The sequence below is a fragment of the Salarias fasciatus genome, chromosome 1 (genome assembly GCF_902148845.1).
Source record: "Salarias fasciatus chromosome 1, fSalaFa1.1, whole genome shotgun sequence".
In the NCBI taxonomy this organism is placed as follows: Eukaryota; Metazoa; Chordata; class Actinopteri; order Blenniiformes; family Blenniidae; genus Salarias; species Salarias fasciatus.
Window position 1 is genome coordinate 22,930,325 of NC_043745.1, and position 25,171 is coordinate 22,955,495.

The window sequence follows — 25,171 nt, forward strand, 5'->3', positions numbered from 1 at the left end:
TTTTATTCTCAGCAACAACAGTTCATCATCGGGTAAAAAGATAAGCTGCCTAAATGATGGAGTGGATCTACCGTTGTTGGGTGAATTATTCCAGTGAAATTGGGGGTTGAACCGAACCGTCGAACAGAGTTTCAGGTTCGGTAGTTGAAAGTAAGGAGTATCAGGAGGTAAAGATGCAGAGAGGATAGACATAGATATTTTTCGAGCCACACAAACTCGGCTTCCATCTGGAAATACTCAGCCTCACTCCATTGTCTTTGTCTGTAAATAGTTGGGTCTGTAAATAGTTTCTGTGGCGAGGATGGGAGACATATTCACCCTTTTAAGCAACAGGCAGCACGAGCTGACGTGCATCCAGCACAAACTCTATACTGTTACTCTACTTTAACTCCCTGCTCTGGGCAGCTAAAGAGGAACCTAAGCTTTACCTTTAAAGCAAGTCTGTGCTTTGATGTGCGGGGTTTTATCACCAACTACTGAGGAAATGTAAAATGAATGCAGCGGGAAATTTTAGGGTGTTTTTTTTTTTCGAGCCAGTTAAGGTTTCTGGAGGGACAGAAGAGGTGGTGCAGCGAGATGAAAGCAGATAGCTTCAGATGCAGAGACAAGTCTAAAATGAAAAGAGAGAAATCCTGAAGTTGCATAGAGAATCACAGGAATATTTAGGGCGGAAACTTCCCGTGGTTCTGCTCGTCTTGTCAGGAGTGCGGCTGTTGCCTTTGGTGTTGCGTTCCTTTTCAAGTTTGATGCGTCGTATCGACAAGGTGTCACCGTATTTTCTTATCAAAAACTAAGCTTGTAACATCAGTGCTACGCATGTTTCACTCTAAATTAACAAGAAAGGATTTGCTCATTTCTATGTTAGGACTCCAGATTGTGGATGTTTGCCAAAGATTGATTTCTGCATTGTTTTTACTAAAGGTAACCCGTGAGCTTGTCCTTTTGATAATGTTGCTGAACATCTCTTGAGATGGATCGCGTACTTACACCCACAGGCTTTCCAGAGTGACAGTTTTCACCAAGAGGCTTGATATTTAACAGGAAAAATGTACCACACCTCCAGCGTGCTTGCCGTAGTGACTCATGGCAGGAGTGATGCATGCATTCGTGCTTCTCCAGATATCAGTCCTCCAGATATTGTAAATTCTCCGGTGACTCCATTCTGCTCCTCATGCACACTGACACAGAGGACGCCAGAATGCACAATGAGCAAAGCCCGATTTACAGTAAACCGTACGGACATGCTGCAAAATCATTTCCACGGAGCCATTCGGAGCATGGTTCAGTGGCCTAATGGAAAACGTAAAGACTACACCTCTGTGAAATCTAATTATATCATATTATGTAGTATTATTGTTCGATGAAATGTCAAGGATTCATCTACAATATAAAAATGATGGTTTATGCAGGTCTGAATGTGACTGTTTTTTACCGTCTTGCTTGTGATGAACTGGTGACCTGTTCAGAGTTTACAATGCCCAAAGTCAGCTCAGATCAATTCCACCGCCACTCGGCCGTGAACTGGATAAATATGAATACATTAATGTACACTAGCTGATAAATATGGCTTCTCATTTACGAGTTTCATAAACTTCTTGAGCATCTTCTTCTGCAGCAGTCAGGCGATGGTTTTCAGGTGTGTTTGAAAACAATGGATGAATAGAATAAATCTTTAACTGAAAATTAAAACATTATGATTTCTAACAGAATGTATCAAAAATAACTTTTCTTTTCCTCAAAATGACCTTTAACTTTAGGTTTAAGCTGAAATCATTTTTAGTGAGTTATTCAAAATTACAGTTAGTGTTATCCAAGCTAAAGAAAACTAGTAACAAGTCAATACTTTTTTTTAGAATTCTCAATAGCAAGAATATCTGATGAAGTTGCAGGCGACAATGAAAAGCTTTTACTGCCGTTACAATATTGGCTGTATTTAGTACATTACTTTGAAATTATTCTTTTGAAATGCTACTCTTTCATGTAACCTGTTAGATTACTGTCAAAATGTTATTAGAATAATGGCTCCAATATTCTATTGCACTGTTGACAAACAATTACTTCAATGGCTTTGTTTTTATACGACATGGCCAATATCAATATATTATTGGAACACATTTTGTTATATTATCATTGGTTTTATCATGTATCTGGTAACTCTTTCTCGTATTTAACACTAACACTGAGATCAATGAGACAGATATTACTTGTCTGGATTTCTGTCACATAATGTAAATTCAAGGTTTACACTCATCATAGGAAGCTTGCAGATCTGATCTGCCCACATGTTGACGTGTCCTTGAGCAAGGCACTGAACCCCAAATTGCTCCCCATCAGACGAACTGAGCACCGTGCATGGCAGCCGCCTCCATTGGTGTGTGAATGTGTGTGTGAAAGGTGAATGTGATTACCGTAACAATGTAAAGCGCTTTGGGGACTGCTCAAGTGGTGGAAAAACACTCTATAAGTGCCCACATGTTATAACTATTTACCACAGCAACATTTTTTTTTTATTCACCGTTCATTTTAGTTCAGACCCGGTTTAAAAAGGAAACCTTCTTTAGCTTATGCTAAGCCCGTGAATGCGAGCTGCAGAAGATGCTTCATGCTACAGGACTTTGATCCTTTTTTTGTTTTTGTCTGTAAAAGCGTTTCAAATCTGTTGTTGCAAACAACTTCAAGCGGCTGCTGTTCTGAGTGAAGAAGAAAAACTCAAACATGCTCCAGCTGCCTTTCAAGCCTGCAGGGGAGCCTGTTTGACACTCTGAAGATACATTTTTTTTTGGGGGGGGGCAGGATGGAGCACATTCAGGCTGTGCACCATGAAACCACAAGACAGTGCTAAAAGATGAATAAATGACTAATTGACGAAGCAATTATGAATCTTTAACTTGTAGACATGTGCAGTTTGAAGCAGTCGATCCTTGTTGTGCTCAAAGATCCACTAAAATAACCTTGTGAGTGCTCCCTTCAAAATCCACTTTAAACCCTGAGACACTCCAACTGACTGGCACCGCTTTATGAATAAAGCACCTCCACTCACGTCATGTTCGCATTAAAGGTATTTAACTCTGCTTTTATCCCAAACAAATTACAGTGAGGGCAGTAGTAGAATTAGCGTAGACTCAGGCTGATAGTGCCCTGATAAAAAGATCTAAGCAAACGTGGCTGTGATATGAGACGGCTCTTCTAGCCAGAAGTCTTCTATAGAAATAAATTAGAGGTAGCACAGCAAGTGGGCAAAGAAAGTGAGATTTAGCCAGACGTATATTTGGAAGAGGACACAGCGGAGCGGGGTTTGATGCAGGCGGGAGTGACGGACGTGAGGTATTTCTTGAGTCTAAAGTTTACAATGAGCAGGGGTGGGATTGTTCCTTTGCCGCGAAGTGAGGACCTGACTGTTAATGACACAAAGTGAAACACGGACTGTAAGCGGTGGAGCCGTGATTTATTTGCGCCACGGCGTGGGCGCAGCACGCCCCCGCCCCCTGAATGGCCCGAGCGTCAGCAGTCACTGTTACAAAGCTTCTCTCTGACAGCAGGTAGGCGGAGCGCCGCCTCCCGTCCAGGTCCGCGCGTCAACCTCAGAGCGAAGTGAGGTGTAATCGTTTACTGCAGTGCTGTTGATTCGTGCTTTTCGCCTCAGCAGCACGCTGGAAAAACAGATTGCGTGAGTCAACATGTAAATTAGTCGGTGGGTTTGATCGTTCGAGAGGATCCCACTGTACAGAGCTGTTGTGTTTTGAAAGGAAGAACAATACAGCCGTCCGTACTAATAGCAGACTCTGACTCCCATCTTGACAGTAATGGCCCGTTTCTTGTAATGAATTTGGAAAAAAGGCAGCAGACAATTAGTGGTTAACTGCAGGGGCGCCACGCTGGCACACACTCGGAGGCGCACGGTTCGTCGTCACGGAGGAAAGTCGACGCCGGAGAATGAAAGGAAAATTATTTTCAGGCAGAGGCGGCATTCAAGTTGTAATTGACTGTGTTTTTGCAAAGCGCTGGTACAGCCGCTGGGGCTATAAGCAGAGCAGTAAAACGCCTCAACGCATCTTCAAAGTCGTACATTATCCGTTGATCTGTACCAAGCGCTGCTCGAGGAGCGACAGTGTCAGCTCGTCCATCACTTTGGTGGAGACTGAAATATCTCAGAAACTCTTTGATAGATTACCGTGAAATTTGGTAGAGATAGCAGCGGGGCCCGGAGGATGAGTCCCGCAGACCTTTCCTGCAGCTCCGCAGTGATTGTGATAGTTTTCTTTAAAAAAAATAAAATAACATTTTTTGACCCACTTAAATTGGAATTTTAGAAATATTTCTTTCAAATAATGATGCGCAGCGTCCCCTCAGGAATGAGTGCAACAATCTTCAGGGAAACAAAGTTGTTTTTAGCACTTTGAGGTTCTCACAAATGTGAAGTACACTACAAATTAAGCGCATTAAAATTATTATTCATCCATCCAATAAGAGGCTGAAAGCAATGTATGTCCCATGTAAAATCACTGGAGCAAGTTGGAGAAACGCGAGGAAAACCCAGGCAGCTGTTGTGAGAATATGCAAACTCTGCTGTAGACAAAAAAAAAATAACTCTCAACCTGTGATATCTACTGTGATGAAACTGTGAAACTTGCACATTTACAAACTAAATACTATTAAATAAGTCCCAGATATTGAAAATTTAACTTGTCTTGGATAAAGGGACAGAAGCATCCACTTTGTGGAAATGTTCTGACCATTCTGAATCTATAAAATGAGTTGTAAACTTTGCGTAATGTGAAAATATGTACTTTACATTCAAGTTACTATCTGCTTCAATGACTAAATCCAAAAATCTCCATAATGTTCATGAATTTGTTAAACAAACAATATGATAAAGCACCTTTAGAAGTGAAAAACCGGCCTATGAAAACGATGGGAGCAGTTGTTTTTCATATTTGTCAGTGATATTAACATACTGACAAAGTCATGGTCAGATCTGTTGGACGAACGGTTTAAAGCCTCCAGAGAGGGTCCTGCCATCAGAGGCCCACTCATACCCACAGTCTGGATCATAACTCATGTTTGTTCGACGTCCTTGACGATGCTCATTTGCATCAAATTCTTCTTTTTTTTTTGTGGAAAATAAGAGGAAGGATGTCAGCTGCGCTATTTGGTCTTCTCATCAAAGCACAGTGTGACGATTTCAACCTCATTCACACTGAATCGCCGGGTGTCCTGAGCAGATCTCATGCTCGGCTCGTGCTTAAAGCGTTTCTGAGTGTCCTTAACTGGCTCTGCTGGTGACGTCTTCTTTGATGACCCCGCATCAATGAGAGCGTGTAAACAGAGGAGCAGAGGAGTGTGTCCTCATCGCTTGTGTGTGCTTTAAGGTCTCGTTTAAATTCTGAAGATACTAATCAGCAGCTTTGTACAGCATGATCTGTTTTCTCATTTATTTCTTTGATTTTTATGACGGTTTTCAGTTTCCTTACTTCAGAAATTCAAATCGTTTTTCTTGGGTTAATGTTGTCTGAATGAGTTAAGATGTTTACACAGGGCGTCATGTGTCTAGTCAGGCTCTTAAATAATATCGGAAAGTATTAAAATAATGATTAATATTGGAAACATACAGTGTGTTATAACAGTTTTTCCTCAAAGCACAATCCCAGTGTGAAGTGTTTTCATGCCCACATATTACAGATTAGAAAAAAAACTGTCCCTCAGCCTGCACGAGGAAACATGCTTTCCGTCGCCAGTCACTGTTTTCTGGATCAAGATATTACATTTGGCAAAACTTTCCGGGGTCCTGAGCCTCCCAGTGGTCTTCATTATGGAAGGAGTTAGTGCCACCGGCTTCTAGTCATGGAGGAGTCGTGCTTTCCCTCCTGGGCAGCAGGACTATTCTCAGTCTCCACCGCAGGGACTTCATCTTCACAGTCTGAGATGCAGTGGGCGGCAGAGGTGACGGGCCGCCTCGGCTTGTCATGCAGTACATGCTTTAAGCTGCCATCGCGGCCCGCCGCATCGACTGCGCGGAGTTCAGCAGTCCGCCCTCCTTCCTCAAGAACAGCCTTTTCTTTAAGTTGAAGAGTGGCTTCAAAAGAGAAACTTGGACTAAGAAGCAAAGGAGAAAAAAAAAAAAAAACTCCAGAAATTTAAAATTAAACAACGGAGGGTAATAAGAGTTCACATTTCAACACAGGAAAAAAAAAAACAATTTCATGAACTTTAATGAAATGACCCAACAGTTAAATTGTATTTTCTGTGACATCTTTGTTCCCTGGTGGGATGAAGAATTGAGCTCTTTGGGAAAAACTTTACTTTTTCAAGTAAACTTCAAACAACTTTTCCTCAGTCGTCTTCTCTCTGGATATCTGCAGGGCCAGTAATAGACTTTTCCAAATGAACTCTTCCAAACAAAGCAGACTCTTTTTCAGACTATTACTTCTGTTGAATGACAATTTTCCCTCTCTTTGACTTTTTACCGTTCAAACCCAGGTGTGGCAGTGTGGGGGCAGCGTGGAGGTGCTGCCGTGCGCTCGCATCGCCCACATAGAGCGCGCTCACAAACCCTACACCGAGGACCTGACGTCTCACGTGCGCCGCAACGCCCTCCGAGTGGCGGAAGTCTGGATGGACGAGTTCAAGAGTCACGTGTACATGGCCTGGAACATTCCTGTGGAGGTTAGTGGGTGTGTGTGTGTGTGTGTGTGTGTGTGTGTTTTACTGTCGGTGTGCATAATGTTGAAAAAAGGTCTTAATGCAGATCCATCTTATCTGGAAAATGCAACTTGAGGAGCGTCTCAGATAATTGCAAAAACACTAAACGAGAAAATCATTACATGTAAACATTTACATAGGACTGTACACAACTTTCTAGCTTGTGTGTGTGTGTGTGTGTGTGTGTGTGTGTGCGTGCGTGCGTGCGTGCGTGCGTGCGTGCGTGCGTGCGTGCGTGCGTGCGTGCGTGCGTGCGTGTGTGTGAGTGAGTGAGTTCTTGGGGGGGAAAGAGTGCTTTCGGAACGGGAGTGTTAATGGTTTATTTGTCAGCACTTCATGCAAATTGCAAACTGAATTAGCAGGAGAGTAATCACAATTTTTGTGTGACAACAGTTTGCTTTCAGAGCAGCATCAGTTGTTCTCAACACACCTGCGCATTTTTTTGAAAACAAATGTTGGAGAATGAAGCAGAGATTTATTGTGGAGGAAGCCTGGTTCATATCCTTCTGTCTGTTCATGTAAACCCAAACCGACTTGTTTATGTTAAGATTCAGGCTCTGAATAAACGCTGGCTGTGTGTCCGGGGTTGTCTCACACTGCCGCAGCATAAATTGAGTCAATCAGACATTAAACCAGCCTGAAGAACTGCAGTAGTGGAGATCTGTACATGTACGGTATATACTCGTGCACACACACTGAGCAACAACACTAGATATGGAGACGGGGTCCATTCAAACAGTTGAATCAATGAAAAATGATCAATGATGGGAAAAAAAATAATGTGCAAATAAACTTCAGTTAAGGGAAAGTTTCTTTTTTTTTTCTTTTTTTTTTTGCAATCACTTCATGAAAAAACATGTCATGTTGAGCTTTGATCTTGAGTGAGAGTCCCTTGGGTTTCAATCCCCATTTTCAACCAGATGGACATCTGAGAAAAAATCTAGCCGAGCCTACGGGGGCAGGCTGCAGTGGCTTGCTGTGGTGACCCTGTAAAAGGGAGCAGCAGAAACGACACTTACTATTCATGAAAAGTCTCTGTAGATTTGATGTCTTCTGGAAAAGTAAGTACACCTTTGTTAAAAAACACATGTTGCCTGCTTTAGCAGAAATAACTTCTTGTAGGCATTTTCCATGATTGTCTTTCACTCTTCAACTTCAATTTGCTGAGATTTTTGACCATTTTTACAGGCGAAGTTCCTTCTATTATCAAACATAAAAGTCTGATTTTTTTATTCCAAAGCTCTGCCTATTTCGAAATGACAGTGAATGGGACTCAGTTCTGAGCTTTGACTCGACCATTCATAACTGTTTGATTTTTTTTTTCCTCCCTTCTTTTTGAGTCTTCTGATGGTTTTTTGATTGCTGCTTTAACTTTTAGACTGATGGCCTCACGTTACCTTCAAGCTCTCTTTGATAAAATGCTGAATTCGTTGCTGGCGGCAAGCTGTCCCGTCCCTGAGGCAGCACAACAACCCCACACTGAAAACATTTCCGTCTTTGAGCTTCACGGTTCTCCCGATGCTTCATCTTTGGTCTGCAGCGAGCATGTCCTCTCAGTGCGGAGGAACAACTGTGACGTGGGATTGTCTGTCAAGAACACATTACTCTGAGCCGCTATGGTCACTGCCAAGTTGTACATGATCCATTACTCTACAGTGAAGGCCTTTTCTTGGCACGGCTTATATTATGCAGGTCCTAGTTGTTTAATTGAAGACGTGCACAGTTTGGCAGGATCGTCATCCTGTGATCAAACTTTAGGGCTGCAGACGTTTTCCGACACGTTGTTCCTGGACTGAGTCTGGTGGAGCTGTCAACTCTGGACAAACTGAGACTTCTATGAATTATATACCATTTCTACATTATTTTATTACAGTTTCTGATAGTCTGTGGTGATACAGGCCCCACTTCTTATTCCATCTTGAAGCTCCTAATGTTGGCTTAGAATGTGCGCCTCATTTGGTTTGTTTAATTAATTTGTCATTTACATGGCACTTTTCTTGACAGAGTTCCAAATTGCTTAGCAAAGAATAAATGATAGCATTATTAAAATAAGTATTAGATAGTATTAGATGATAAGTATCTATATTCTGTTCCACTTTATTCTCGTTAGGATTGCAGGGATCTTGAACTACAGCAAACAACGACAAGCAAAACCATAGCTGACGCCTCTGGGCAATTTAGAGTCAGTGGTTATTATAATGTGCATTTTGGACTATGGAAGGACACTGGAATGGATGAATTAAGCTCATGCTGAGTGAGAAAATGCAAACTGGAAACAGAAACTCAGGCTCAAACTAAAGGCTTCGGTCAGGTTGTTAACCACAAGTTCACAAGTTTTTATTACCTACATCAAATTGAGGTAATATATTTGGCTTTATCAGAGTCTATATATGAACTTAAAAATCTTGTGTAAGAGCTTCCAGGACGCAGACTTTCCCCGATTTTCTTCATTTTAATCTTCTTGCTACATTATTTCAAAGGGGTTCTGACAAGAACAATACTTTCTGAACTTGTTGTTCTCAGAGTAGAGGATATAATAATATTTTGACATCCAGGGACATAAAACCTTGATTAAAAAAATAATGAAAAATTACATAACGCTAATCAATCTGTGTATCTCATGAAGCAGAAACTTATTACGGTACTTCATTAAACTGACCTACTTGAGGAAATACTTTCAGTTTCGCAGACAGAGATAGAGCTGTGTGCTAGACTGCATGGATTGAAGTTCTTGTGCCATTTTCAAATGTCAGATGTCAGCTATGAACTGGCCAAAGGCTACAGAAGGCGCCGCCGCCGCCTTTTGAATGTTTGCAGAACAGGAAAAAAGCAGACAATATTCTGTCAATTCCTACTTTACAAAGTCGCTCTATCAACAAAGAAAAAGAGTTTTATTCAGCTTAGATTGTCATAATCTCATTAATGTAGAGGTGTGAGTCTCGGTCCTTCACACTGCAGGACTGAGTGTCGTCCGTCCCCCGTCGCTCTCTTTCCACTGCAGGTGTGGAGCTGAACAAGACCCCCGACACCTCCTGTAGGCTCCAATGAAACGATTTTCTCATCTCGCACTGAATGGCCTGATTTCAATATGTGCGGCTGAATAAATAAATACTTAATATGATTCAATAAAATGGTCTAAACGGAGACATTAGTAGCAAGGAAATCCATTGTAGAGGCTGACAATGAAAAGCTCAAAGTTTAATTAAAAGCACTAACTGGATTACGGCTGTGACTTGGGACCCAAATGATTCATAATACATAAAGAATAAAACCAAATCCAGAGATAAAAAATGTGCGTAATTTACTTCAATTCAGTTTTGTGGTTTTTCAGCAGAAATTCCATTCATTGATTCCCTGTTTGAAATCTGAGGATTTAGAATGTTATCAGAAATGTTAAATGAAGAGATCTGCAGTGTCAAGGACTCGCACAGTAAATATTATTACTCACAGAAGAGCCATGAATCCGATGCAGTCTTGTGTTTTTCTTTTTCCTTTCAAAGCTCTGTCCCTTTATTTTCTAAACATGCCATCTTCTTCTTGATGCTAAACTGGATTCTCTTAATTAAAGTAGATAATCATACTATGTGATGTTAAATGGAGTATCCCTCAAAGGCTAAGTCAAATGTTTGTTCACTGAAGCTGTTTTTTCTTGTCCTGCATAATCTGTTTGAATATGTAAATCCACGTTATGAATAGATGAACATCTGCAGGCAATTCATTCAGTCAATAATGAGGCGTTTAACTGGGTCTCTACTCAAGAAGCATGAAATTTAGACCCAGCTTTAGCCCCATGAATGAACTACACAGCAAAATCATCGACTGTAATTTACCTCAGAGAGTAGGAAAACCAACAGCAGTGTACGACTTACGTAAGTTTGCAGACGTCTGAGCTCACTGTGTGTGTTTGAGCAGCGTTAAGCACCCGGTTTGTTTAGATCTTGCTTCAGAATAATTGACTTAAAGTGTTTGTAGTTCATGAACCTTGACTGGTGGATAATGAATCTAAAACCCACCTCTTTATTGTTTTGTAAAATCTGATTTTTATAACTTTATTCCATGAATTCCATTAGTCTGTAAATCTTTAAACTCTATGTTAGCTTTTTTTTTATTACCTGACTAACTTTGACTTTGCACTATAGAAAAAATATTTACAAGCACCTATACTTTCCTATATTTAGCATGCATTAGAAATCATTTTTGAGTTACATTTAATTGTCTGAAAGGAGACAAGGTCACGAGATTGTTTGATACTCTGTTAAGGAAAATCAATCAAACTCATTTTATAAAATACATTCAGAAATAAATTAGTACACAAAAATATATATTTTAAATCAAAATAAACAGAAGAGGAAGCATTTAGGTCTTTGGTGCAGTTCTTCAGCACTTTATTTTCCCCGTGATTCAGACGTAGCTGCTACAGGACGCCTCACCGAACATCTTGCTTTGTATTTTGAGATCACAGTATTTGAGCAAATGTGTTATTTTCCCAAACTGGTAGCATGGGGCTTTGTATCCTTGAATGATTTTTTTTTTTCATGCGGCAGCTGCATAGTCAATGATTCTGTGGTGAGAACAAGTGAAAAATCAAAATCTTATGGGGGCCATTCAAATACACAGCAAATCATCGCGCGGTGCTGCTCAATCGCTCGTATCTGATTTCCTTCTTTACAAGCCACAGTTAATCAATGTTCCGTTTTGTGTGTGTGCGTGTGTGTGTGTGTGCATCTGCTTGATTCCAGGATGCAGGGATTGATATTGGCGACATCTCTGAGAGGAAGGCTCTGAGGAAGCGGCTGCAGTGTAAAACCTTCCGCTGGTACCTGGTCAACATTTACCCTGAGATGAGGATGTACAGCGACACCATCGCATACGGAGTAGTAAGCTGCCGCCTTCCTTTTCAGCCAAAATTCAATTCAGTGTCTGGAAAAAAAAAAAAAAAAACCCAAACAAGGCAAAAAATGTGTCCGGGCAAATCAGTTTAATCCCAGTGTTGGGATCCGCATGGCTGCGTTCAGGAGCACAAACAGTTCACAAAGACAAGGTTTTCTGAAGCAGGTCTGACTTTTTCATTTTTTTTAAAAAACTTCCTGAAAATATTTTTTTTCTTTACCTCATCGCAGTCGGCTTTGTTACATATATGCATGAACATACAGATCATTTGGAGCTTAAAATAAAATAAAAATGAAGCGTTGTTCACTAGAGGGCTTTGCAGCTGAATTTTATTAGTCAGAGACGCCGGAAAAACTGACAGCCAGCAGGGCTTGCCGGCACCGTATCTTTTTGCCCGTTCCTAGTTGTTCTCACAGAGCTTTATTTCCACGGTCCTCCCACCTCACATCAGCGTGATGCATCCTAATGCACGGTGACATGCCGACCGCAGGATTACCACACTGCTCCGTCTTGTATGAATTTAATTTTTTTTTTTTCTCTCTCTCTCAATGATGCACGGATATGCGAAGGAAATCCCCTCATCCTCATTACATTAATTTCTATGAGATAGCTGACCTTATTATTTACGTTTGTGGCATGCGTTTCATGACCTCGTCAGTCAGTGTGGTTCGAGGATTCATTCTATGCAGAAGATTCTCGTCATTTTCCCACAGTAGTAACAGAAATGGCACGGCCACAACAAGCTGTTAAACTTAAGTTCAGTTTGTTTTTATGATTGCTGAAAGTATGCATTATGCATTTGTGTATGAAGCTCAGCATGTATACACTGAACATTGTCTGATGTTTGCAGTAACAAAGCTGACTCGGTCTAATTTAATTTCACTTCATGCCATTTGGTCTGGTCTGCTCTGGTTTGTTCTGATGAGATCTGATTTGATCCCTTATGACTTCATTAAATTTGATTTTGTTCATTTTATCCCAAAAATGTAGACCGTTTCACAGTCCAGTTGCTGGCATTACAACATATATTAATGTATAATCAACTGCTCTTTTATTCACATAAAAAAAAATACAAAAATTCCGTGTCCGTCCTCCTAAATACCCTTGTTTAATTGCAGGCATTTGCTGATTAGCTTTAAACAACGTCCAAAGTGACTGATAGTGATGTTACTGCTGCAGGCAGCTGTTCACAAACAGTTTTTCCAAAATAGATTGAGGATCAATTTGTTTTCATGGCTGCCTGTGCTTGAAGTTTTGCGGCTGAATGAATTTGGAAGCTGTCACATCTCCTCTTGATGATACTGAGTGATGGATGGAAAACATCCCGGGCCTAAAGGTGTCGTATGGCGCTGTAATGCAGTGTGAGTCGAAGTGGTGGACTCAGCAAGTGACCTCCTAAAGTGAACGGCTGGTATCTTTTCTCTATAGAAAAAAACCTTCCAGAGACCATTCTTCAGGTCTGTGGGTCTCCTTCATTTCCGTCCCCCTCGTCTAAAAGTTCTGGGCGAAGGCCAGCCGTCTTCACTACTGCACTTTGTATTTGATAAGCCAAGCACACAATGCCGCCGCCCGACCGCATCTGAGGGATTAGGTTTGATTCCCTCCTGCACCCACACTCCACACACATATTTCACTCAGTAATACAAGGAGCTCACACTGATTTGGATGCTGTATGGCAGTGACGGTGTCCCCCACAGGTGTCGCTCGGTGTTGCATATTCACTATTTTTTCAACTGTACTCAAGATGTGTAGACTTAATCTGTTGACGGGAACATGCTCTGCCTGTGGATTCGCTGATTATCAGATAGGAGTACACATCTCTGGAGTCGATGGGGGAGCGGAAATCATCCCCGGCTGTGTTCTTCGGATCTCGCGTCTCTTTTTTTTTTTTTTTTTTTTTTTCTAATTCACTCCTCACACAATCCACTGTCCCTGATACTCCCTGCGGTGCAGTTTGTATCTTGTAATCAGTCAGACCTTTGTCATGACATGCATGAATACCCCTCTGGGCCTCAAACACTGAGTCATGTTCACGAAGCGGAACGCTCCTGATTTACATTTTCATAAAGCACAAACGAGCTAAAGAGGATTTAGATTATCCTTCACTTTTTTGCTTCTTTGACCCCGTTAAGGTTTTAGCGTTTCTCTGTTTTCTCTAACTATACTAGGCTTTTCATGTTTTCCTCTTCTTGATCCCGGGGAAAACGCTTGGCTCATGCACAATGGCGAGAGACAGTCACAGTGGTATTTAAGTGTTTTCCTACGATCTATTTTTTTATTTGAAACTGCAGCCTTAACTCTCACAGTTCTGCAGAGACAGTTTGTAATAAAAGCAAATACCGCAGAAAAAAAAAAAAAATCTGTATTTCAAGTTTGGATCATCGTTCCCTCTTCCAGTAGAAATGATGTTGCACTAGAGAGCACAGCCCAGCAGGCGATATGCAGCTTTTTCTCTCTCTCTCTTTTTTACCTGATGACTTTTTGGCCACAGATTTTATCTGCAAACTGGGCAGCACACATAATCAGAAATTATCTCTCACAATTTGTTATAATCCATGATGAAAATAAAAGGCAACACCAGCCCTCCACAGCTCATTTCGACATGATTTTAGCAGTTTTTCACTTCATCTGGGTAAGATGTGACTTACTGATCAATGGATGAACTAAAGAAAGCGTCTTCATATTACTCCTATTTTTGAAATGAAACTCATAAAAACACATTTGATGGAATTAGGAACAATTTTTGATAAAAGATCGTTGGGTATTCAGAGCCAGCCGAAAGTCTCTTCTAACAGCAGGACCACTCCACAGTGCCACCTGATTCATCAGTGGTTGCCTTTACTAGTAAATGTTAGCCGATGAGTCACAAATTGGCAATAAAATGATAGATTAACTACAAGAAGAAGAAGCAGCACCAAAACAGATGAGGAAAAACTTATAACATGCGGTCAGCAGCAGACAGCTCTATAAAGGTAGCCAGTGTAACACAAATTATTAAATTCAATTAAATATTTAGAAACTCTAAGGATTCCCTTGGGGAATGTTTTTTTACCTGCTTTTAACCAGTCCTGTTCATAGTCCATTCATTCGTTCATCCATTCATTTTTTAATGCCTTTCTTTCAAGAAAAGGAAATGGGAATATTCGTTATCCGAAGACTCATTCCAGTTAATCTGAACCAGTTCATCCTGAGATATCTGCCTCTTACCTGGACGAATGAGAGTCGCCATAAACATATTTCAGAACAGGTCTTGTGCAGAGTGCGTGACGACTGAAAACTGAGCGTCACCCTGCAGAGCCCATGCAGTTAACTGATTATTATTAAAGTCTGGGGTTATTTATGTACAGTATGTAAACACTGTTAGACTACTGACTTATCGTAACGCTTTCTTGTTTGTTGTTATTTGCGTCTTTCTTCACTTGTCAGCTGAAAAACTCCCTGAAGAATGAGCTGTGCCTGGACCAGGGGCCGGACAACGACAACGTGCCCATCCTCTATCTCTGCCATGGGATGACTCCACAGGTTAGAACTCTCTCTCTCTCTCTCTCTCTCTCTCTCTCTCTCTCTCTCTCTCTCTCTCTCTCTCTCTCTCTCTCTCTCTCTCTCTCTCCCCCTCCCATATCACTGGGTTTGATATACGTCTATATTTTTATTTCCGTTTTAGGGATTTGTCACTCAATAAAACCTACTCCATCATGAAGGAAAATAACTCCCCTTTTTTCTGCTTCACACACCAGCATCAGGTTTTCTATTTTCTCTTCAGCTGTCCTTGATGTTTTTAAATGTTTATCATCTCATATAAACCTCAGCTTAGAGGTGGCACATGCTGAAATAGCACAATATCAACAAAACTGTATAAAATTCTGCTTGTGATAAAGTTATATTGTTCCCGCACGCTGCCTCAAGCTTTCCATCTTTTAATGAAAAGGGATTTTCTATTTTGTGAAAGAACAAAAACAGTTAAAGCCAGATAAATCCCGACTACTTTCTCCTTTTTTAACCTCACTTTTGCTTCATTGTTGCCTTTCTAACTCTTGACTACTGGTTCAGGATGTCTCTAAGCTAGAATAGCAGAGCGTTTAAGTGTCTCCAAATGTTAGCGGAGCTTGATTATCATTTGCTTTCTCCCCCCTCGTCCAGCTCTTATCGATCTCTCAATTCCATTACGTCTGAGCTGATTGTAGTCAGAGATTGTTTAACCTTGCTGTGGCAGTGGTAAACTCATCCTATTGAGTGCAGTTTGATCTCACACTATTCTCATCCAATTCAAAGGAAACTACTGGAGTATTCTACACTAATTATATGTGGACTGATGTTTACACCAAAGGCCAAATCAGAAGGAATTCAGAAGTAATCCTGTGTGACGAATGTGCGCACGTCAGCCAAAATATTGTAGCAGGTTGGACGATTTAACCGTCAGAAGTGTCTTCGTTCTTTCACACACCAGCGCCGTTTGGTCTGCCGTGGACTCATTACAACTGCAAGTCTCAGTCTCAGCTCATTTCCAGTTCATTTCCAGTGGGAAATGTCAGCAGGCTATCCAGCTGAGGAAACACAGGAAGTGAACCGTAGACTGTGGCAAAGTCATTGATGCAAACCTGAGCGAAACAAACAAACAAAAAAAAAAGTTTGGAAAAAGTCTCACAGCAGAGGTGGAGTAATAGCAAGGTCTAGGAACTTATCGATAGATGGTCAGATAACTGTGGATAATCAGGTATTCTTTAGCATTGAAATGATGCTCAGTTATTATAGGTGAAAGAAAATATCCCCACATCAGTAGCATCACCAGCAGTGGCGTGAAATACTGTTGGAAGGCCGACTGGTTGTATGATTTCATTTATTTTAACATGAACTCTGTCCCTACAATCCAAATGTAGCAGCGCAAATCGAGACTCAATAGAAAAGGCAACATTTTTCCAATCCTCTGCGGTCTGTTCGGTTTGCCTGTGTGAACTGTACCCTCAGTGTTCTGTTCTTAGTTGATGATAATGGTCTTCTGCTGCTGTGGCCCAAATTTCATTGTGTAAACTCATAAATGTTCTTCGTAATTTCGCTTTAATATGTGGTTATTTCAGTAACTGCTACCTCCCAATCATCTTGAAACAGTCTGGCCACTCTCCGCTAACCTCTGGCATCGACTAGGGCAGCTGTAGGCAACTCCGGCCCTCGAGGACCACAGTCCTGCATGTTTTAGGTCTCTCCCAGTTGCATCACTGCTGATTCCATTGAGTGGTTCATTATCAGGCTTTTTAAAAGCTTGATGGCAACATCAACATCAGAATGTTGCTGCAGCAGGGAGAGGTCTAAAACAGGCAGCACATCGGCCCTCGAGGCCCAGAGCCGCCTACCTGCCACTCACTGGATAGTTTCTCTTTTTGGGACTCTGTAATCCAAGTACATCAGCGGTTTCTGAAATATTCAGACCAGCCCATCTGGCACCAACAACCACGCCATGTACTCAAATCACTTTGCTTCCCTGCTCCCATGCTTGGTTTGAACTTCAGCAGGTCATCCTGCCCGTGTCTACATGTGGTAACAGACTGAGCTCTCAATATGTGAATGGCTGATTTAAGGTAATGAGTATTTTATCAGGTGTGCCCAGAGATGATCTAATCTAGTATTCAGACAGCACCTGATTGCAAAACCAACACATTACTGAAGTTTATTAAGTTTTGGAGAAGACTGCAGTTTGATTGGTGACTGTTTTCTGACTTTATCTCAACATTGCTGTTCAGCAAATAGCAGTATGTTTGAGTCGGTTATTTTTAGGCGGCAGGGCTAAGATTGATGAGGCCGTAATGACAGTCAAGCTCAAGCTCAGTGAACAGGTTCGCATTGAGTTAAATCAGAGATCACTTTACTGTTTGACCTGTTTGCTTCTCAGGGCTCTGTTTTTGCTGTATAGAGCCTCTGTTTTTCTAATGCGAAGAAAGGGCTGCATTTCAATGTATCAAAAGTGCTTCTTCTACTGTGCAAAGTTTTTTCGATTTGTTAAGTTCCATGTGCTTGGTACAGAATCTCAGGACCAAATCTTTGGTCTCGATCATTTTGATTTCTGTGTGTTCTCACAGAAAACTGCATGATCTGATGAGCTCCAAGCAGCACGTCTCGTCTCTGAGAAATGGACAAAAAACACACACAGCGCTCACATTTAACACATCTTTAACACACACAACTCTGCAAAACTAAGGCAAAATAATCTTAACGCCAAACAAAATCACCCACAACACTTTACACTCGAGACACAAGTAACTTTTTAAAAGTTCTCTCAGGGGAGCGTGCTCAAAGTGGCTGCAGGTTACAGCTTTGTCCAGAGTACGCATGCAAGGAATACATCTCCTAGATGGATTAAAAATAGCATATACAAACATTAAATGCAATGATTGTAGTTTCTTTTAGTGAAAGACAAGTGTTTTACACAACAGAGTGTTAAACACAAACCCTCCAACCAGGAAAAACACCTGGTAGTACAGTGACAATAAAAGCAGTGAAACAATCAGGGAGAGAAAATATAGCTACGGTGTTATTATTTCTGTGAAAGCAGAGTTGGTTATTAGAACGTGCTATTATGACATGACTCATAATTCCAAAATGTGTTTCATTAATCTTGCTTTTCTTTGTCGATGCGATTTTTCATTGTATGAGGCTCTCCAGAGTTCAGTGTTGCGCTGAAAAAAATATTGCATTAAAAAATAGCTTTCTCTGTTCTACCTGAGATGTTGACTTCACACAGTGCAGAGCTTGATAAAATGACAATACTTCTTCGATATATATTTCTACTTCTTCATATATAAAAAAAATGATCATCTCAAGTAAACATGAAGAAACTGACCCGACCATCCATCTACTAGTTCCTTTGCCAGACTGTTTGCCACCTCAACAACTCTTTTTGAGACCAAGATGACTTCAAAACTAGTTGATTCTAAATTTGTTATGTGCTATAAATCCAAGCATATCAAACAAAGGGATTGGAGTAGCACCAGCATTCCTAATGAGATTAGGGATCTCCTCTGCAAGACAAATCTTGTCTGCTCTATTTTTATGTTTCAGCGTTATATCATCAAGAGGAATTGGATTCTGAATTTCCTCTATAAAGACACATAGACCGCTGCAAATGTTTGCTACCATTAGTCAAAATGTGCATGTAGAATGAGGATCCCCGAGGGCCTCATACGGTGGTGTAGTGATTAACACTCTGGACTCGTTGAATTTCACATTCTCCCTGTATGTGAAGGCTTTAACTGCTGCGGTTCAAAGACTTGAGTCTTATTGGTGACTCTAAGGCCATGAGTTACTAAGATTATGTATCAACCATTAAATAAACGTTGCTCACACAGATATATTGTGTTCACAGGTTGTGTACTTTGTTGGTGATCAATTAAGTCTAATAGGAGCGTTCAAAGGAGTGTTTTGCATGTATTTATGCTTAATTTTGCCATTGCCAACAAGCACATTATGATAGTGTGATATCCTGGTGTTGGACATGTTGGTGGAGGAAGTTAGCAAACAGATTGGAGCTTGACAGGAAATAAATCTAAATTCGAAAAAGAAAACTCTTATTGGGAAATTAGTCAAAGTCTTTAGAAAAAATGAGGCAGACAAAACAGATTTGGGAGAGACTTCAAGGCCAAATAAGGATACAACAAAGAAATAGAATAAGAAATAAGAACTGTGAGCGTGTCCCATGGGTAGATCAGTTCCCATATGTGTTTGCATGCAAAATCAAGTCTGTGCCAATTTTTATACATACAAAGATGTACATGTTGTTTGCAAATGACAAGTACAGCACTTCCAGATTACACTGTAATGAAGTCTCCAGTGATGAAGTACAGTGTCAGTAGAAACCACAACCTCTTTACAGGATGTCAGTCTGCAAAGCTCCAAAACTGAGCAACGTTGCAGGAAAAAAATCACACTTTAGGCAGTTTAATGTCTGGTGTGAACGAGGTGGGAGGCAGTTTGGGCATTTTCAACAAAATAAGGGGAGAGTAAAGCAATGACAACACAGTTAAATACAAGCAGGAAAATGAGCAAACATGGTCTTGGGTTTCTACCAGCTGAGATTCTGGGTAATTTTCTGCTCACAGCCCAATTTTACTCTGATATAATTTCCCTTCCTCACCCTCTACTTGCAGCTCTTTATCGTTTGGATTCTGCCACCCAATTAACATGCTCTCTTTTGGCTTTTTTTTTTTTTTTTTCCTATTTGGCAGCTATGTTTAAATAAATCACAGACTTTTCAAATAAAACATATGTTCCAAAAGAAAAAAATTGGACCAAGCCACTTTCTTAGATAGTTGGAATTGATGCACTACTGTCTGAGAGCATTTGAATATTTGGGCCTCACTTTCATTATTTTGTGAAACACTCATTATGTAAGTTTTGCATTGGTTTTAAAATGATTGCTTTTTATATTAGTTTCATTAGCTGAGAGCGTATGAAGGCATGATCTGTTTTATTGCTGCAGAGGGTTGTCAATGACAGTAAACTTAACTAGAAGTATTTTCTTGCCATTCCAATTAATCATCCAGGGGATGTAGGCTTATGAGTTGTTTGCAGTACTTCTTTCTTTCTTTGTTTGTTCATTATTTTCTTGACTTTTAGAATGATAAAGCTGATAAAGCTGTCATTAAATACCTAAGGACCTCCTAGTGAGTGTTGTTCATTCAGGAGTCACAGTTTGAACAGATGGGGATGGACTTTTTTAAACACTAAACCAGCTGTCAGAATGATTTAAGAAATGTACCTTTTTGTGTTATTGTAGATTTAAAAAAAAATAAAATAAGACCTTGAATTTCACATATATATTAAAAAAGAATGCAGGTATTGCTGAAGTAACTCCACTTCTGCAGTGATGCACAGGGGAAGCCTTTCATAGCGTGATTACCCAGCATACAGTGCAGTGCAAAACACCTTGTTTATCGCTTTGTGTGCACTGCGCCAAACTAATTCCAGCTTTGTGCTGCTGAATACATAACATGCTTCCCCTGTTTCATTCCTGCGACTGATTTTCAGCTTTTTGTCAGCTTAATGTGAGCAAACAGTTGCCCTTGAAGAATGCAGTTGGGAAGCCTTCTATCAGAGAGAGCACAATTATTCGGGTTTTCTCCCCGATCCTGAATCATTAATGAGCTGCTTTTGTTTGTCTTCCCTGGTCTCTCCTCGTTCCCCCTTCAGTTTGGAAAGTCATATAAATATTCATAATTTGTATATGTAAATCAAACACATAGGAGTCACTTTCATATTCGTTTAATACCTGTATGATCATTCATGGCTTTGTTGGGGGTCGTCACGTAAATGTTCGAAGCAGCACAGCACTGTGACCTTCCTTGACAGCGCGGCATGCCGTGTCTTTCAGAACGTGTACTACACCAGTACGCAGCACCTCCACATCGGGCTTCTCAGTCCCACCGTGGACGACGACGACAACAAGTGCCTGGTGGACGTGAACGGCAGGCCGCGGCTCATCGAGTGCAGCTACGCCGCGGCCAAACGCATGAAGCTCCACTGGCTCTTCACTCAGGTGACGCACAGATCAGACGCTGCAGGCCACACGGTGCACAACTCACACTGTTGTCCGCTCTCGCTCAGCCAAAGTTTAAATAAGCTGCTGAAAGTGAGAAAACGGCAAATGCTGTTTGTTGCTTTTAATGATAGAAGTGGTTTCATTTTCTGTCTCTGCTGCTGTGACGTTGTTAATTTCCCCCTTAATTTTCACCTTTCCCGGAAAGTTGTTGAAACTTAATGATTGTCTTTTAGAGTCATCAGCTCTGTGATTGCAGAACGTACCTCTGCAGCACAAGCAGCTGCTTCACTTCAGCCTGCCAGCTCGGCGCTGTGTCACATCTGTGTCAGTGTAATGGTGAAAACTTTTTACATGCTCAAACTCATGTGTCAGATGTGCTTACGTTCATCTTTACATGGCGACTTTAGATAACTCTGGATAATTCATGGAGTGGAACGGGGACGCGTCAGCGAGGCAGAAGCATATCATGTCTGTGAAATGTGACATCAATTATTGACACAGTTTTGACTGCACTTGAGCGAAGTGTCAAGCTCAAACAGAAATAGATCGCCTTGATCCGGTCGAGGCAACGATGGGGGAACAGGGGCGCTCTACAAACAAAAGATAGAAAGTTGATATTTTAATACGGCGCCATCCCGCATGAAGTCTGGCTCACTCTAGATATTTTTAATCTCCCTGTGATGAAATGCAAAATCGTGCTTCACCTGTTCCAATCTTTGTGACAGTATCTCATTAAGCACCGAAGATCTCATTTGTGAAATGTGTGTGTGTGTGTGTGTGTGTGTGTGTGTGTGTGTGTGTGTGTGTGTGTGTGTGTGTGTGTGTGTGTGTGTGTGTGTGTGTGTGTGTGTTCAAATGAAAAGATCAGGGATATGTTGGCAAATTAGAGAAGAAACATATGTGCAGTGGGTGGCTCTGCATTGCCGAGTTTTCCTGTGTGATTTGTAGGGATGAGTGGGTGAGGACGCCTTTTCCATCCGTCTCTAACAAGGACCTTTTGTTCTGTATGTGGTGTAGTGACATGAGTGCAACCCCCTCTTCAACAAACACGCATCCTAAATCAAATCTCCATGCATGATGTATGCTCATAAATACATTCATTACAGAAATCCTGCAGGCTTTTTTTTTTAAAGAAGCAACACCGACACTTAATATAGAAAACTTGCTGTAGATGTAGTTCCAGTGTTCCAGGGAACCCGGGTATTAATTACAAGCTGGTGAATCGCCGCCCACTGCTGAACTGTGTTCAGGATGTCAGGAGCCGGAGAGCCGCAGAGAGGCTGCACACTTCACTACAGCTGTACCAATTTTCAATTCAAGCAACACAAATTACAGATGCTATCTGCAGTTGTTAAATTCTTTAAGCTGTGTTTGGAAAGAAATACTCATGTTTTTTTTAAGTACGACTTGGTCTAGTTTTTGCACATCATTTTTTTACACTCTGGTCTTAACCTTATTAATAAAAGCTAACATTTTTCGGTGTTCGAGCCAAACCAGCACAGCCGAGTTCAGCAGCTGACTTTACATTGTTGTGAAGACCTGCGTGTCCTTCTGCTGCCCTTCACCCACCACAACAGCTTTGCCTCACGTCTCATCCTCCAAACCACCTTTTCACCTCCCCCGACTCCCCCCAGGGAGGAACGCCACGCGTTTTCAAAGTGTCTGCTCTAATTTAAACAATCAATGGTGCCGTCTTTGGTCGTTTGACAGCCTACCGCTCCACTTGTTAGTGATGAAGTCGTCTTGTTTCCCAACAGATCGCACTTCAAGACGATGTTAAGAAGATGTCATTAGTTCAACCTTCATACATTCAGCCTTTTTAGAGCACTGCAGTGAACTGGTGAGGTTGAAGCAAAGACAATTCACACTTTATATTCTTGAAAGTTGACAGAAAAACTTCAAATACAGATAATCCAGAAGTCCATACATTGATGTTAATGCTTACTTTCAAATTCACTCACAGCATCTAAAGGCATGTATGTAATACGTATTATTATTTATTCAGACCTGTTTGTAAAAGCTCCCAAAATTAACTCTAAACTTTATTTTTATTTAATTGTCCAATTTCATACTGATTACATTTTAACCATTCATTGCCAGATAGATAAATATCAGAAAAAAATCTTTTCAGGAGATTAACTTTCACTTTTTCCTCACAATTTCTTTTTTTGTTTGTTTGCGGGGAGGAAAATAACAGTTTCAGTCAAAAAGACTGTGACTCCCTGTCCTCGGCTTATCAGTTATCGAAGTTGTTCCGATTTGTAAATCATCATTAAAATGACGAGTTAGCCTATAAAATATGATCGTTATTTCCTCGTGCTTTGGCCAAGCTTCTTTATGAGGATTCATACTAACGGGATCTGAGGCATTTCTCCATCTGCACCGCTGTCGTCAATATGCTCTGTGGTTTAATCCCCTTTTCCACTCTGCACCATCAGCTGGCTCCAGCCACCCCTACATAATGCTTCATAAATGCCCCCTTCCAGCAGTTACTGCCAATCTGTTACCTATAAAAACGTCTTTGGACCTCACACACAGGCCAAACTCTCATGGAAATATTGAAAGAATAATTTACCACACAGATTGTACAACCTGTCCGGGTTCTTGGGTCTATTTCCTCCCACATTCCTCTCATCTTGCTGAAAAGAGCTCTCGCTCCTCTCTGCTCTCTTGACGCCGTATCGACTGCTGAAGGTCTCCTCTTCAGATACTTGCCCTTTGTCAGCCCCTGACATCGTAATGAGAAAGTCCTGCTTCGTTTCATGAGGACATGGCGCAATATTTTTTGCTCAGCTGACGCGCTCAACAGCTGTCATATTAAAGATAATAAATTGTCAGGCCTTTATTTCCTTTCACTCCAAACGTTTTGCTCCTCCCCTGGCCCTCATATATCTCATTTGCATAAATCAAGTTCTTCTGTCCTATCAAATATTTGATTTTAGATTCTAACAATGATGTCAGATCCATTCTGTTTTCCTGACCATATTGTTGCTGCTTGCTTTGCTGAGGGAAACAGTCAATGTGCCAAAAAAGCCCATCTTGAGGCACTCGAGGAGCTCGCGCACACACTCACTGCAGCACAGGGTGTAAAGGACGCCAGCTATATTGTGCACACAAATTGTGCTTCTGAAGTCCAGCAGAGTTTTAACCAGCATGCTTTTTTATCTTTTCAGGGAGGATCCATTCAGAACAAGAAATCAAAGCGATGCCTCGAGCTGGTAGTCAGCAGTGACAATGAGTTCGGCTACCAACTGGCTCTGCAGAAATGCACCGGACAGAAATGGTTCATTTCAAACGTGCTGTTTAGCAGTTCTCTATGATCGACCGCTGAAAGAAGCGCCGGACTGAATGGGAACCGGGCCGGAGCTGTTTCTATTGTGTGCACTGGCGTTTGTGAGCGTGAGGAAGCAGGAAAACACTGAAAAAAGTTCACTTGGAGGACCGGGACGTCCTCCGACCAGAGGTCGGCGTCACATCGCAAATGTTAAACATTTTATTTTGCCTACAGGATCAGCCATAACTGGCTGATATTTTACAGATTTAACAAGGTAGGGAATTTAGTATATTTTGTGGTAAATACCGTGCAGTCAAGATTTTTGTTTGACTCAAAATATATAACAAGTCTGAAATGTTTTTGTACATTGTTCACATTTGCTACTGTGTAGCAAGCTTTTCCACCATGTCCCTGCTGTAATTATTTAATTTTAGTGTCTCAGGTTCCTAGGTTTATTATGCGATTCAACTGTAACATTGTTGGAAATGTTGGAATAAATCTTGATATTTTCTATATGTAAATATTTTGAATATTTGTAATATATAACAGTAAAATTACAGATGTTAACAAGAAAGCACAGGTGTTGTTTTTTTTTTTATTAACAAAGATACAATCACTGTGTGACACACCTCATTTCACAGAAATTATGAAGATAAACATCAAAGGTGATTCCCATTTCACACATGCACCGTAAAAATGGTACATCAAATCAAAAAACAAAAACAAATATAGAACAAAACACAAAGGTTTCCAGGGCGCCATAAAAAGACTGATGAACGGCC

At 40.9% G+C, this 25,171-nt stretch overlaps 1 protein-coding gene across 1 annotated transcript in view; it reads left to right on the top strand.

Moving 5' to 3' along the window:
• galnt18b (UDP-N-acetyl-alpha-D-galactosamine:polypeptide N-acetylgalactosaminyltransferase 18b) overlaps positions 1 to 24,956 on the top strand; it is a 91,346-nt gene extending 66,390 nt beyond the window's left edge. The window contains exons 7-11 of the mRNA XM_030089506.1: positions 6,478 to 6,663; positions 11,439 to 11,576; positions 15,016 to 15,111; positions 20,948 to 21,112; positions 24,289 to 24,956. Coding sequence (XP_029945366.1) covers positions 6,478 to 6,663; positions 11,439 to 11,576; positions 15,016 to 15,111; positions 20,948 to 21,112; positions 24,289 to 24,435 — 732 coding nt within the window. The 3' untranslated portion in view covers positions 24,436 to 24,956. The remainder of the gene's footprint in view (positions 1 to 6,477; positions 6,664 to 11,438; positions 11,577 to 15,015; positions 15,112 to 20,947; positions 21,113 to 24,288) is intronic.
• The last annotated feature ends 215 nt before the right edge of the window (positions 24,957 to 25,171 follow it).